The 16,271-nt window shown below is 36.9% G+C and overlaps 1 protein-coding gene across 1 annotated transcript; it reads right to left on the bottom strand.

Annotated features, from left to right (window-relative positions):
• Positions 1–190: 190 nt before the first annotated feature.
• Positions 191–13,291, bottom strand: LOC128220615 (uncharacterized). The gene is made up of 11 exons (XM_052929082.1): positions 13,206–13,291; positions 8,476–9,684; positions 7,810–7,923; positions 7,191–7,304; positions 6,856–6,941; positions 6,390–6,446; positions 4,813–4,906; positions 3,986–4,086; positions 2,829–2,897; positions 835–970; positions 191–294 (listed from the first exon to the last, which is right to left on the bottom strand). The coding sequence occupies exons 1-11, from the start codon at positions 13,261–13,263 to the stop codon at positions 290–292; spliced, it is 2,043 nt and encodes a 680-aa protein (XP_052785042.1). The 5' UTR covers positions 13,264–13,291; the 3' UTR covers positions 191–289.
• Between the last annotated feature and the right edge of the window lie 2,980 nt (positions 13,292–16,271).

Raw genomic sequence — 16,271 nt, 5'->3', positions numbered from 1 at the left:
ATGATGCACAGATGCAACTTTTTTCTCCAGATGGATTTGTTAAGAAAGATGCACCGAAGAAAATGTAAAATCTCGCTTCTTGCGTTCAAATTACAAAAATTTAATGATAACGCAATAGTTTTTTATACAAATTACTTCAAATTTGAAAGAAAAAGTTCGAAAAAATAACAAATTGACGCCAGATACATTAACGTATTTATTTGTTTATAAGCACAATCATACATTTTTCGAACTAAATTGTTACCACCACCTGGCACCACCAAAGATTTTCAGTCCGAGCATTTGACCATTAGCCTGAAATAAAGAACACACACAATACTTTGTCCAAGTCCGCGTTATATTGCAATAACATTGCGCCGATATTTCACAACTTTGTTAACGTGAACATGGTTGTTTACGACAGTGTTCATAACTTTTAAAAGCGAAATTTATTCTGATTTGCTCATGTCTTTTAATTAAACAATTGACTACACAGGGCCTTGGGTGGGGATAGTCAGAGGGTCAGATAAAAGTAAGCACTGAATAAGTTAGAGTTAATACTGACGCTCTACTTGAAATGGAGCGAATTTTCTCGGCCTTATGATTACGATCGTGGCTTTTTGTAGAAAACCAAAATCGAACTGTAAAATATATGTAATGTCCAAAGGCACCAACACCCTGCTGGTAACTTACAGCATACACTAATACGGACCAAACAAAATCTTAAAAGTACAAATCCATAAGTTTTAGATATCATCAGTAAAGCAAAGTAAAGACACCACTATTCTCGATAATATCAAAGCCATATTTCTTGCAACTCCAGTGGAAGAAACAAGAGAAGGAATTCAACCTCACCTATAATTACACCGTGGTTGGGAGAATGCCTCGTACAGTTTCTGTTGCAAAAGTCCTCGGTGCAGCAGGATTTACAAAATGGTGTTGACCTCTTCATGTCGACGGCAAACGCTGGACTTTCTGCCAGTGTGCCACACTAGAACAATGACAGTTAGTTGTTTTTGCGCTATAAAATCAAATCATTTTCGACTACTTTATAATGCTTGATGGGCGTTTGCAAACTGTAATGTTGGAACAAATACAAGTGGTGCCTGATATTTTGTCGCTTCTTTACAGTTATTGGTAGTTGTTCTTTTTTGTTTTATCTTTCTATTACATTAAAATAGAACTGCACAGGGTTGAGAACTACGCTAGCGTAAACTGATATGTGTGTCCTAACTTATTCAGATTTTGTCTCAGCTTGTTGATTTTGCACCGGCAAATTCATTTTAATGGATTATTTTAACGTAACATTAATAATAAAAAATTGACATTAATATGCAAAAACATCTACAGTTTTAACTTAAATATAGAAGAGTGAATATCTGCTTCTTTATTAGTAGCACCAAAATTGGTTGACGTGTTTTCGCACCTTCACCGCAAAAACACTAAATGACCGAACATCTGCCAAATGGCAAGGTAAATGCGAAATAATTATCCGGCTCAGTTTTGCCCCGCCACTCGACTCATTTTCGCCCCGCCAGTTGGTACATTTTCTCACCGCAAATTGGCGCATTGTCGCATTTTCGTCCCACCATGTTTTACATTGATGAATATAAACACTAAAACACACTTCAGTAAGAGGCTAGATGATACTGCTGGTGAAGATTAAGGTAACATATTAGATGTAGTTGATACTGAAGACATGGCAAACATTGCTGTGAAAGGGGTTCAAAGATGAAAAGGCCAGCATCACATAACGATAATGGAAACCAAGATATAGCTGGCATTATATCAGACACAAAGAGTCGAAATGATAGGGTTGATAGCAACCAACAGCTAAAAGCAGCATTAAGATTTTGATAGCCTGTTAGCTGCAGAAGTAGAATTGAACTGTGTATTAATATACAAAATAGTTAGGCAAGTTGAAGTGGCAATGCATAATGCGGTATTAAACATGAAGGGAAGTAGAACTGCCAGGTTATGGTTTCAATATCTCGAATTGCTAGATATTCTGAAACGGTTCATAAAAGGCGAGCGTACTGGCGACTTGCTGCTTCACTTACAACCCTTATTAGAAATTGCTCCCATTCTGTGCAGCGACTGGCAACAATGCATATGCCAAATCTACTTACATTAATCTGAATAAGAAGCTTGTTTACCAGAAGATATGCATTCTGTGTCGCAATCTGACATATATTTGGCTAGGTTATCTACGGTCCTGATCATGCTGATGCGCAGTGTTAAACCAGTCAGAGACTTGCCAAGAAAAAGTTGGATGGACGAGGATCAGAGGAGTCATTTGATTATTTCTAGGCCAACATGCTGATAAATTAATTGCAAAATGCAAGACTAATAGGTCAGAAATTTGATTCAAGCGAACAACACAAAGAAATCGCCAAGTCAAGGGAGCTAAGAGACAATGTCTAAATTAAAAAAAGTGATTGTGGTGTAGCAGCAGGGGGGGAGAGCGAATGTGGATTAATCCCATGAAGTTGATATGGACATTCTTAGAGATATGATAGGGAAGAAGGTAGAATATTTCAAGTTTAGCAAGAAAGGTTAACAAGTATAAAAGTTTATACGAAAACTCAGTTCATAATAACAGACAACAAATTTACGGTGAAAACAAATACTGGTGCGTGCTCGAGTACAATTCGATCAGTAACTTTGTAATACCTGTATTAATTTAAGATACAAAACATTTTTGTAAAGAATGATACGCATATATTGATATATTTATTACTCAAATGCTTACAAACACCTGCACATCTTTTAATGCCTGCCTATGAAGCGAGTTTTTTAAATGAGTGCAGGCCAGTCCTTATCTAAAATAAAGATAAGTTGATACACACCAACACGTCAAAGCAGCCAAGTTTAAAATGGAAGAGGCCAGCCCAGTCAAAACTTTCAATCCCACATATCTGAAAATATCCATAAAACAGCTTTTAGAGAAAGAAGTTTCATAATAAGTATTGTTACATCCTGGTAAATCCTTTAAAATGAATTTAATACCACTGTCTGCAAATGAGTAAAGAAATTAAAGTTCTTGAGGAATTCAATGATCGTGGTTTTAAGACATCCCTTATACATCCAATGTAGTTCAAATCAAGTGAAGCATGTATGGTATGTCAATTCTTTTCTCACACGAAGGAACCAACTGCAGTCGTCAGCGTTTTTACATATATGCTGACGTGGGAATTAACTGCTGACGAGCCGAGCTCATGACTCGCATAGTATCCATCCATGTACAGTTTCCTACGGTTGAACTTCAATCGTATATTAAATTATAGCTTTTAATAACGTTTACATGAACGAATCAGTGACAAGCGGGACTCTGAAGATGAAAACTAACTGTTAGCAGACGCTGTTAGTTTTGTGCGGTATAAATTGACCGTATCATCTGTGCAAAATTGCATTGCGGACGTCCCTAGTAAAATTAATTGACAAGACGTTTCGCAAAGTTTATTTGCAAACAGTAGAATTACAAAACTACAAATGTGTCCAATGGACACTCGTGTCCCCAGCAAAATATATATGTTATCGTTATTTGCTCTGTCGTCAGTTGTCAAGCAATTGGCCAATTGAAAATTAATTAATTATAACATTATTTTTATTAAATAAATAACAGCACAAGGCGCATTTCCTTAAGGGCGAACTGAAATCCCATACCAAATGTCGACACGTTGCATTAATTGCCTTAACGACTGGTCAATTTCACGATATTATGAATTTGGTGTTTTCATTATGTACCGATATATTTTCAAAAGTATCAGGACTGGCTTAAAAAAACAGTTGAATATTCAGGACTCGCTAACACAGTAAGCAGTATTTGGGGTCAAGGGGGCGGGGTACTACACGCATTTGAATCAGGCAACGTATGTGTCAAAAGACTAAGACTTACAGATCCTGTTGAAAGGTATTCCGATTTTATTGTGAACATAATACTGTCAATAGGTAAATAATCTAATGAATATATTTATAGTGTATACGAATGTGTATTTGAACTGACCTGGTCCTTGAAGCATGGCTTTACAGAGTCACATTCCTGTCCAGATAACACGTGGTTGCAATCGAAACAAAAAGGCCCTCTGTCTTCTCGCGGTATAAGCTCTGTGTTCATTATAAGTCATTTGTTCAAGAAACAATGGTGGCTAAAAATATACATGGCGTTCTTGAATGCCCGAAACTAAAATATTGCGTATACTCCTTTTTAGCATTAACTATCCAGGACCAATTTACAATAGAAAAAAACTATACTTAAAGGCCTAGTTTAAGCCTTCTATAAGTGACCCCCCCAAAAAAAAAAAAAAAAAATGCGATTATCATGCCAAACATTTCTTTAACTAGGCCTAGTTTAAGGAATGTTTGACATGATAATCGCATGCTGGGCATCTCCTGCTAATTGCACTGGTGTCACAGTAGGGGCCGATTTCCTGTGTATTCGTTTTTTGGCTCAGGGCCATTTAGGATCCATTTCTATAATAAAACTTTCAAAACTACATAGCAGAATACTTAGATCAGTGATCTGATAAGAGGGATCAGGGCAAGTACATTAAGATCAATAAACAGAGGTTGTGTACTATACACAGTTGTTGTTTTTTTGGTTGTTTTTTTTTTCGGGGGGGGGGGGTCACTTATGGAAGTCTTCAACTAGGCCTTTAACGGGATTTTGGATTGAATTTCAAAGAAATCCTGGTTTAGACCACAAGCTTTATATCGAAATGTTTAAAATAAGTTTTATAATAGTACCCACATTTTCTATTCAATATATGTTGTTTACCTTATGTAGTTAGATTTTTACTGTGCAATTAGTCTTATGAGGTAGTTAAAGTTAACCTTGCATTCCGCAGCCGTGGCTGTTACAATAGTCGGCCCCACAACATTGGACACAGTTACTCTCTGAGGACACATTGGGGGGTGTCGAACACAGCTGAGGTAATATAACTATATATCATAAAGAATCAATACTTGTATATTGTAAATATCTGACAAGGTAACTTTCCGATGACACGATATGTGGTGTCAAACACAACTGAGGCAAGATAACGATTTCTCCCACCTCAGACAAGTAGATCCAATAATTTAACCATGCTAGATATTCTTATCTTGCCCACGGGCGAAGATAAAATGCCCGTATGGAACTCCTTTTTAACGGTCACCACATTATAATTACCTCCCTTGTAGAAGACTGTCGTCAGTAGCATCAAGGAAATATTGTCTTATGGTAATATTTAGAACGCTAATTAATTATTTCTCGCTTCAAATGTCCCCAAAAAACAGTTTTCACGCACCATTCAAGAAATAATGCTTCATTTACCTTAGAACTATTTAAAAAGACCGATTTGACTAATTACATTAACTGGATCACTGCGCGCGTATCCATGACAACCACGTTCTATCGCATATACATACGCAATTATTTTCACTAAGCACAAAAGAGTTCCAGCAAAAAATACATTTTTAAATAATTTTGTTTAACTGAGGTGGGAGAAAAAGCATCTACCATAGCCGCTCGTGTAAGATAGTTTCATCCCGACTCTCGCGCAGGGTGTTTTGCGGAAACTCGGTAAACCTCGTTTCCGCAAAACACCCTACGCTCGGGTCAGAATGAACCTATCTTACACTCTCGGCCATGGAAGATACTTATAATCTCGTAAATAACTGGACACGGTAGCTCTTCAAGACCTAGTTATGCGGTATCAAACACCACTGAGGCAAGATAACGATATCTCGTAAATAACTGGACACGGTAGCTCTCAAAGACCTAGTTATCCGGTGTCAAACACAGCTGAGGAAAGATAACGATAAATCGTCAGTAACAGGACACCGTAGCTCTCGACGCCTAAGTTATGGGGTGTCGAACACAACTGAGGAAAGATAAGGATATGTAGCTCTCTTGGAACACATTATGCAGTGTCGAACACAGCTGTGAAACATTAGGATATAAAGCATGAACCGCTTGACACATTTTGTTAAGAGGACACAACAGGGTGATTAGTTACAAATAATTTGTAGGTTATATATCACTGGCCATAATAGCTCTTTGAGTCACGTCATTCTGTTCCGAACACAGATTGTGTTCTGTGTAACATATAAACGAAAATGATAAAAACAATACTTAAGATAGCAGTAAATAAATAAAAAAATATATAATAAAACGTCAATGCAATTCATATTGATTGTACGTCTTCAATTTTCATATTAAACACATTACACTGTAAATATAAAACAAACTTAATACCTTAAGTAATCCTAGCAAACCGTTGAAATATTTTAACAGAAATTAGGATAAAGAAATGCTCTTTTTGCTTACGTAAACTTTATACAAATTTGTAAATTATATCCCAAATCAAAGTTAGATTCCACAACTATTCAAACTGAAATGTGTCAATCAATTATCTATGACCTATTACCTTCGAATTAGCACAACCGGATCTATATTTCCCGTGACTTCGTTGTACCATACACTGCTGGAAAGTGTACATTGACAAGCTTTAATTTGGTATTTGGTAAGGTTTCTATCGCAAACAATATTCAAATAGTGTATAAAGGTCTTATTTTGATGAACATGAGAAAATGACAATATAATTAGAAATACAAGAAAATAAACTTTAAGAGTAAAACCGTTTTACTTGAATGTGAATCAAATAATAAGTGGGCTGATATATGTCATTTTACGGTCTTTATTTTGCCTGAAAAAATATCGAGTTTTCGCGTAAGAACGAATAAAAACAGTTAGTCAAATTGATGCTAAACAAATAATTCCCTTCACTACGTTTAATATTGATGTCAATGATGTCAATGGATAATTGAATTAAATACATTTACAATAAAGTACGCTTATCTATGCTCAGATTGTTCGGAAATACATTTTCCTACCTGGCCATTTGCACATTCTTGAACTCTGTCACAAAGTCCGGGATGTGACATGTCGTCACAAGCAAAACACATTCTTCTTCGCATCACTGTAGGAAATTTGGGTGAAAAGTTTCATGAACCACGTTTACAATTATAGGAAATGAGCAAATTCGCTCAATAGGAAAAAAAAATCGAACGCAATATACCTACTATTTTTACCGTTGGCTCCAAAATATGCAGTAGGGCATGCGCTTGTGTTCAATTTCGAAATCGATTTCGAAAAATAGCCATTTTATTTAAAATACAGGCCAACCTTCTATTTAAAGTAAATTAAGTTAAAAACAAAATACGCTTACTGTGTTCACAATGCACACCGTGAAACCCAGGTCGACATGTACATGTGTATGCGCTGACTCCATCGCCACACGTGGCTCCATTAAGACAAGGATTCGACTCGCATTCGTTTACGTCTATAATAAAACACATTTTGCGTTCCTAATGCATTTTTTATACTGGAAAACAAACAGGCACACTCTTTCGTGGAAGAAAATTAAATAGACGTCTTCTTCGTCTAAAGGTAAACTCAAAACAGTGTGTTTTGTGGTTTAAGTACAAACTGGCGTGTGATTTTGTTCACAAAAATAAGTAAGAGTGACGCAGCTACAAAGTCACTTTTTCTTCCACTTATTTTTAAAAAAAATAGTGTTTTAGATATAAAAAATGTTCATATAGTGTCTTTATTATTTTATGTGGATCTAATACTGAAGACACTAAAATATAAGCATCGGTGAAGATATTTCGTGAACGTTTGAACTTTGTACATTATTCTTTCTTTTAGGTAGTTTAATTTTAGAATTACGTATTTAATTTCTTTTGCAAAACCTGTGAGTGAATAAATTGTGTTGTTGGTGCCTCATTCTTTGTTGTGTTTGGTGGTCGTAACACTTTTTTTTAAATGGAATGCAATCTACTTACCATGTTCACAATTATTTCCAGAATAGCCCACGAGACAGGAACATGTATATCCGGCGACGCCACGAATACACGTAGCGCCATTGAGACAGGGATTCGACTGACATTCGTCTACACCTAGATAATTATATTCCTGTAGACAATGTATTTTACGAGATACAACAGCTTGACATACAAGCTCGATTCGCTCGATAGAGGTATTTTAATACAAACAGATAAGCTTCACAAGAACCTTTCCAAATATCACCAGTTTGATACTGTACTTTACAACTATTTGCAGTGGCATACAAGTTTCGTATTTACTCCACTCCAACGCTTTTACTGCCTTTTAAAGGAACCAAGTTTCGGGAACATCAAAATACCACCAGTATGGGTGTTCACGTATCACGTGCCAAAACTGCATTGTTATTTAATTTGATTACGTTTCTAGAAAAAAATCATATGCAAACGCAATACATAGCTGCTGTGAGTAGTTTTTCTTGTGTTTGATCTGGTCTCAACTAGGTCGGCCAATGTAGCGTTTTGTATATCTGGTAAAACATATGGTGACGTCTCGGCAAGACCTTCCCGAGAAAGTAGTCAGTTTCTTAATGGAATGTGCTAAAATGTTTAATCTTAACATTTGACGGAATTTCAATTATGGCGGAAAGTGACTAAAATAAATCTTACCAATTGCAAATCCAGCGGGGAAACCGTAAGACGCGAAGGGTGGATAAGTACCAGTGTAGTTATTGCCGTAGCAAAAAACACCAAATTTGACGTTTCTAGTATGTCGGATGTGATGAAAACCCGGCCATATGCGCAGTGCTAGCACAATGTAATTGTCTAGAGGTCGAGGGACATTTTCCGAACTAACCAATGCCGGTATCTGAGAGTCATCAAGTAGAAGACCTCGTTGCTCATCCACAGGTATAATTATGGCAAGGTAGTTATTCTGTGCATATGTGTATATCGTTGGTATAACAAATACATATTCAGACAGGTATTGGTTTACGCCTGGTATATAGGACAGGAATCCGGATAAACCTTTGTATTGCATGACAGAAAAGGTGTCCGTACTTGTCACAACAATTGTTTTATTCAAAATAGGAGATTCCATCCATCCATTCCTTTTCAAACTGGAACAATCTGATGATGAATTGTAATGTAAACATATATCTACTGGTTGTTTCGCTGAACTTTTAATAATTCGAATGATAAACTCGCATCGTGGGTAAATATATGGAACGATTACGTGAGAACTAGTCTCCACATGCGCTGGTACAAGCTGGGTCATATAATGGTCGTTTCCCCCACTGTTTCCTAATTTGCTAATGTATGAGAACATCAATCCACTAACAGCCGCAACCGGTTTATTTGCCTCTATCAAAGTTCCCGTTAGATCTAAATCAGATTTTTCTTGGTAAACCTCCATCGCATTCAAAGTTTCCGTTTTGAATGTTCCGTCAGGGAGTGTAATATTTATTTTTGTGTTATTGGAAGAGGAAATAACAATGAATATTGAACTGGAAATTACAGGCGTATAACTTGCAACTGAATATCTATTTCCTAGCATGGGTAGAGGGAGGGCTGCGTAAGTGTCTGCACTTTCCATCCATCTGTCATAACTTGTCAGGTAAACAGCTATATCCATGGTAGATGCTATGTAAAGTCCGGTAAAGTTACTTTCTCCACTGGAGAATAAAATGCGATTTCGACTGAAGTTCACACTAAAGGCTTTAGTACGAGTATAAATATATGTCGTTTTCGTTTGTTCATATACGTCCGTAATGTTTATTGTTCCGTTTGATTTAGCAGCGATGTCCAACTGTAGGTTTATATCACTTTCATGGCCAAAATGATCCGCAAATCCAACGTAAAACTCTCTTCCATAAGTAGCTGAAAATGCAATGCAAACTATTTTGGGACACATAAAATTATGTTAAATCAAATAAAACAACAGCAATGTTTTCAACATAATCACGTGTGATGAACAAAAAAGTCACGTGACCACAAATGTAAAGCAAAAAAAAGAATGCATGGTTTTGTCTTTCGATCGGTGTATTGGTCACCATTCATGTTTGCATAGTTTCCGAAAACACTTCGATACAAATGGTGTCCGGGAATGCAAACGCACATAGATAGTATTAAAATGTCATAGATTTAGATAAGAAGCGAGATTGTTTTCTCATGATGATGATGATGACGATGATGATGAAGATGAAGACGACGACGACGACGACGACGACGACGACGATGATGATGATGATGATGATGAAGTAATCATAAAAATTGTTAAACTTACAATATATGTAAAATACAAATATTTTAAACCTTTTTCACAAATTAAGAAACAGGATTTTGCAGAATCTCTCACTTGAAAGGATAAAATACCGCTTGTTACCATCACTTAACATTTGAAACCCTGCTTTAACAGCATATGCTTTTACAAACACATTATTTCTAATTTCCTCAAAGTACGGCCATTGAATGGGGAATTGTAACTCAGTTTTAAGTGCATTGCTACAAATGGGGCATATTCTCTCACATACATTCAATCTCTCATATCTACCAGTTTCAAGTTAAATTGGTGTCTCCACCGCACCTGAACTTTGCCATAGCAGCACTATGTTTAAAATTCATCATTTATTTTCACATAATTTTCAGTTTTAGAGCTTAAAAGTTCTTAACTTATTATTTTCACGACTGCCAACACTGCCAACATAGTATAAATATGATATCCAATTTAGTACATTTTTATACATGACATTGTCTTGTACCCGTTTTATAGTAGAGCTTTTTTTGAAGGTTAACATGTATAAATTGATCACATTGGTGTGCATGCAAAATTTGTTTCACAATATAATTTCAATTCTGCAATGTCTATCAGCTTTATTATCACAGTGCTAACACACCGCCTTATTAATCCTGGTATCACACATTTCAGAAAATCCACAGTATTGACTAACAACACACTTCAGCTGCCTACAAGATGTTAGCTTCGAACTCATGTCACCGGCAATGGCATTACTAGGGGTATATTTGCTTATTCCCATGTAGAAACGCATTGCTCTATTATGAATGGTATCAATGCAGAAACATTGTTATATTCCCCATATGGCTGCAGCATATGCAATCACCGGACATACCAACGAGTCAAACAGTTTTTAATAAACATAAAGAGTCATTCCCCTAATTGCCTTTTATTTTGCAATTACCAGCCCCAGAGCTCTGCGCGCTGCTTGTGACACATACTTTGCCATGCCATGACATTATGATCTGGTATACACAACTGCTCCAACGGGAAATAAAATAAGGGTTTCATGGGTGGTTTAATCCAACCACATTGTGACTTTTAAGCACAAATGCGCAATGTTGTAATTATTGATATATACTAGACTAAGGCGAAGCTCTTGGCCTTTCTATGGTTGATTTATTGTAACCAAACTAAAGTGATCCACCCAGAGACTGGTCGACCCATGATACCGGGGCTGAACCCTCTCGTTTCTATTCGCGCGTTGTGTAAAGTTTTATACGCTATCAATCGTTGTTACACAATCACGCTGTGGGGTGTGTGTAAGCTTATTTATACTCGCATTCGTGCAAGGCCCCTTCAGCGAGTGCTCCGATAAGATTGTATTTCATTTTAGGGGTTATGGAGCATAGTGCACAGACAGAATGTAACCCTAATAAGAGCTACCATGGTTCTTTAACCTGGATCAGTGTATAGCAATGTCACGCTAGAACCCACCCCGGAAGAAAATTAATACATTTAGTGGTGCGGCAGGGAATCGAACCTGCGACCCCTGGATTGACAGTCAATAGTGTAACCACTATACCACGTATCCGCTAAATCTCTGAGGCTAACCATATATAGACGGTGAATGCAAATCCCCCATTGGCTTCTAGAAACCTCTTTTGACTGCCCGAGGGCGGCGGTGGGGTCAAGCCAAAATGCAGCCAATAGGCGTGGGCAGTCCTTAAAAGGCTCTAACAGTTCCTCCTTGGAATGATCAATAATAGGGTCAAGCCATAATGCAGCTTATAGGAGCGGCGCGGACAAGCCTAAAATAAACTCTAACGTCTCATTCTTGGAATGACATTACTTCTTCTTCTTCTTCCATATATTGAGCTGGGCTCTTCAAAGAGCGTAAGTAGCTCAACGAGACTAGGCGTGGTGGTGGCGCACAGTGTCTCAAATGTTAAAATTCGCACAGTGTCTTAACTGTTAAGATTTTTAAAAACTATATACAGTGTCATGTCTGGTGAAGAAGTGTCAGGTTACTCCGCTAAGAACAACCTGAATGCATCTATGGTGGGCGCAGATACTGTGCTAGCTGGTAAGAGGTTCCATTCACGCACTGTCCGTGGGAAGAAGGAGTTTGCCAGTACCTGGTCTGTTATTCGCTCCTGGAATAGCCGGTGTTGGCCCTGGTTCGGGCATCGCCACTTTGGAGGTACCTGTCTGCGTTGATGTCGACAATGTTGTTGCGCATCTTGTACATCATGGACAACCGGCTGTGTTTTCGACGCTGTTCGAGGGACTCCCAGTTAAGGTATTTTATCATGTTGGAGACGCATCCTGTGGTCTTTGTAGAATAGTCGTTGAAGACAAAGCGGGCTGCTCTACGCTGGACCTGCTCAATGGCTTTGATGTGGTTTTGCTGGTGTGGGTCCCAGACGGTTGCTGCATTTTCAAGTGAGGGGCGGACCATGGCCTTGTATGAAGTTTCCTTGACAGGTGGCGTTCATTCCCTCAGGTTTCTGCGTAGAAATCCCAGTGTCCCGTTGGCCTTGCTTGTGATGTTGACTATGTGCTTCTCCCAGGTGAGGCTTTCGGTGATGGTGACTCCAGGGTATTTGCTGGCGTCAACTACTTCATGTGTGTGGCCATGGAGACTGTATTTGGTGTCTATGATTTTTCGACAACGAGGGGCGATTCTGATGACAGTACACTTAGTGGGGTTAAAGCTCATTTGCCACTTTTCTTTCCACTTTTCCAGTGCCGCGAGGTCTTCCTGGAGGAGTTGTGCATCATGGTCGTTCTCGATCACCTTAAAGACTGCACTGTCGTCAGCAAATAACTTAGATGATGATGATTTGATCACGTCCTGGAGGTCATTGATGAAGGCTAAAAACAACAGAGGACCAAGGACTGTCCCTTGCGGAACGCCGGAGAGTACATCTGCTGTTCCTGACTTGGCACCATCAAGAACGAAGTGTTGTTTTCGGTTTCTTAGGAATGACTGTACCCATCTCTTGACGTTTCCCCTAACACCGTAGTGGTCCAACTTGTGCAGTAGGCGGGCTAGAAATGGCATTTCCCATGCGCTTTTGTTTTTCCAAAAAGGTTATGTTTAGTTGTAGAATGTGCATTAAGTCTACATGTAAAAAGAACACAGAATATAACAAATACTTACACTGTCCAAAGACGGGTCCCAGAAAAAGAGGTACGAGAAAACACAAAAGAAGAAGCATTTTTCTACAACACTTTTCACGATTACTGAATAATTATTTCATAAGTTTGACTCAACTCGCTACAAAGAACACACTTGAGATAAAATTGCAGGTGACCAATGTACGTGCAGTAAACAAGATAATCTAAGTTTAACTTAGTGCAAACGATATGTCACCTATTAAGTTTTTAAAGGACGCACATTTTGCTATTTGTTTAACTTGTATCTGGAACACAAACGCGTCGATTAAAACTTTATAATTAAGTATTTTTAATGAAAATAAGCGCTTAGCCTGTGCATTATAGGTTTTAAGAAGGCATTTGACAATATATATAGAAATGGTCTATGGTTAAAATTATATAATCTATGTGTACGTGGCAAAACATGAAAAACCTTGATATGTACCCGATATTATTTTCTCTATTTTTGGACTATCTGGAGTTGTTTATAATGGATAGTGTTAATTCGGGTATAACCTTAGACGAAATGTATTTTATATGTATGTTATATGCAGATGACATGGAAAAAATGGGGCATTCACCCGAAGACTTGCAAAATAATTTTAATATGTTAGATTCATTTTGTAAAAGTTGGAGATAAGAAGTTAACCATGATAAAAGTAAGATTGTCGTGTTTAAACAAGGTCCTGCGAAAAATGCTGAAAAGTTGTCACACAATGATTTTAACTTAAAAGCTGTTGACAACCACAATTACATTGGGACTGTTTTAAATATACTGGAAGTTTTATACTGAACCAAACGAGACTAGTGTGAAAAGGCGTAAAGACTCTTAATGTTCTTCTTTCAAATTATAAAAACCCTCTATAACCAAGTACGATATGTCATTTATTTGACGCATTTGTATCACCAGTTTTGAATTATGGTTGTGAAGCTTGGGGGTTTGGAAAGAATAAAGAAATTGAGAGTTTTGTAAATTATCATTGAATGTAAAACAACCCACATGATGTGTCACATCGACAACGTCAATATATGGTGAACTTGGTAGATGCCCAATGAATATAACAAGGTATACAAGAATTATGAAATGTTGGTGTAAAACACTCAATAGCGATACTATTAAAGTCAACACATAATGGTCTTGTAGCAGACTCTACTAAAGGAAAGTCTAATTGTGTAAGTAATGTAAAATTGTTGCTGGATTTATCCTAGCTGTGTCGATATGAAACCGTTCTATTTAGTATTTTTAATAAACGACTCATAAATCAGTTTAAAAGAGCTTGGTACAACTCGATCAGTAACAGCCCCGTTTCGTGTACTTCAAAACTTTTTCTTGAATGCGCCGAATATCTGAATAAATTTGTTTTAAAGTATCGAATACCTTTTACTAAATTGAGACTTACGTCTCACCAGTTACGTATTGAAACATAGCGTTATGGTAACAATAGAATTGCTCATAATACTCGCCATTGCACCATATATAGTAGTGATGATATTGAGGATGAGTTTCACTGTCTGTGTTTGTAATGTATTTGATGATTAACGTAGAACGTATTTTAAACGACAATATTTTTTTAGACATGATGAAATACATTGACCTTGCAAAATGCGAACTATTTCTTTCAACTTAATTTGTGCAAATTTATTACTAAAAGATTCGAAAGTCGTCATAGCATTGTTAATATTGTTTCAATTTCACTTAGATAATGCTATAACGTTTAGAATTTGATTCTATTTTGTGTTGAATCTGAATCTTGAATTTATATGAATTAGTGTACTCAATTGCAAATGAAACCTTATCTGGAACATAAATTTTTAAGTAAAATCTACTATACACTTCAAACATGACTGAGTCGTGTACAAGTGTATGACCGCTAAACCAAATGCGTCCAACATAATGCATCGGACATGTTACTTAGGTTTATGTTTAAGGTTTTTTTTCTACAATGACATGATCCTCGCGCAACATTTTCCTTGGATCGAATCACCAACATACTACTTATTCCCTTTACGTATTGATGTTACTTAATATTACTTTCAACCTATGTCACTCGTGGACAAAATTAACATATTTTTATCAGTGGTTTACAAATATGCATATGCAACATGCTCAAGACTATTGGCTGAAATTACTACGACATACAGAAAAATCTTTGCATACTCTCCGTTCCATTAGCCATACGGGACTATGCTCACAAATTGTTGCAGGTCGAAAGCCTGTCATCGCTTTACGCGCTTTGATTTTAATGGTTAAATGTATAATATGCATTTAGTAATGGTTAAAGTTTGTTAGTATGTACTTGCACAAGTAAATGGTTTGATGTTACACATTTATTTTTTGTAAGTACATACTTACAATCTTAATAAAAAATGTCAAGTAAGAGCCGATTTAGGCTATTTTACAAACTACAATCACCAAAAAATATTATAATTTCATTAAAAAGATTTTAGTTTGATATCCTACGCCAGATAAGCATTTAAATGCATCTTCAATACGTTCCATTTTACCCGGGTTTTAACGAGCTCTCCGGGGTTATTTGCGGGGAATAAACCTGTCCGAATTCTATGGGCGTTTTTGTTGATACCAAACCAGTTTCAGTTTTGGTTTCAATGGTTTCAGCTGTTTCAAAGCAGTATACAGTTTGAACAACATGGCGGAGCTACTGCATGTAGCCATTATTTCTAATTAATGATATTACCTTTTTCATTTAGCTCAATTGCCCATTGTAAGGCACTGTTATAAAAAAGATCGAGTTTCAACAAACGTGGTTGATCACTTTCCGCCATGTTGTTTTCAAAGTAAACTAGTTTTCGGATGGAACGAACCGATGAAACCGCCTCAAGTGGGGGTTTCGATAGTATCAAAAACCGGTTTTGGTTTTCATTAAAAAAATGATTAAACTGATTTTGGTTTTATTTGTAACTGTAATAACAAATACACAGTTCGTGAAACCGATATAAACCGAAACCAGTTTATTACCAACAAATACGCCCTATATTTAACCGATAGTATCTAGTTCCCCTGTATTGACCGCATAACATATTATGAATACTCCATTACAGTGTTACTTTT

This window comes from Mya arenaria, chromosome 15 (assembly GCF_026914265.1).
Source record: "Mya arenaria isolate MELC-2E11 chromosome 15, ASM2691426v1".
NCBI lineage: Eukaryota > Metazoa > Mollusca > Bivalvia > Myida > Myidae > Mya > Mya arenaria.
The sequence above is the reverse complement of the archived record's forward strand: the minus strand, read 5'-3'. Positions and strand labels throughout refer to the sequence as shown.

Coding starts and splice junctions, on each gene's coding strand:
- LOC128220615 (XM_052929082.1), bottom strand. CDS start 13,263: ATGCTTCTTCTTTTGTGTTTTCTCGTACCTCTTTTTCTGGGACCCGTC. Junction 7,305..7,809: donor TGGAAATAATTGTGAACATG/GTAAGTAGATTG, acceptor GTTTTATTATAG/ACGTAAACGAATGCGAGTCG. Junction 4,907..6,389: donor CCGGTTGTGCTAATTCGAAG/GTAATAGGTCAT, acceptor ATATTACCTCAG/CTGTGTTCGACACCCCCCAA.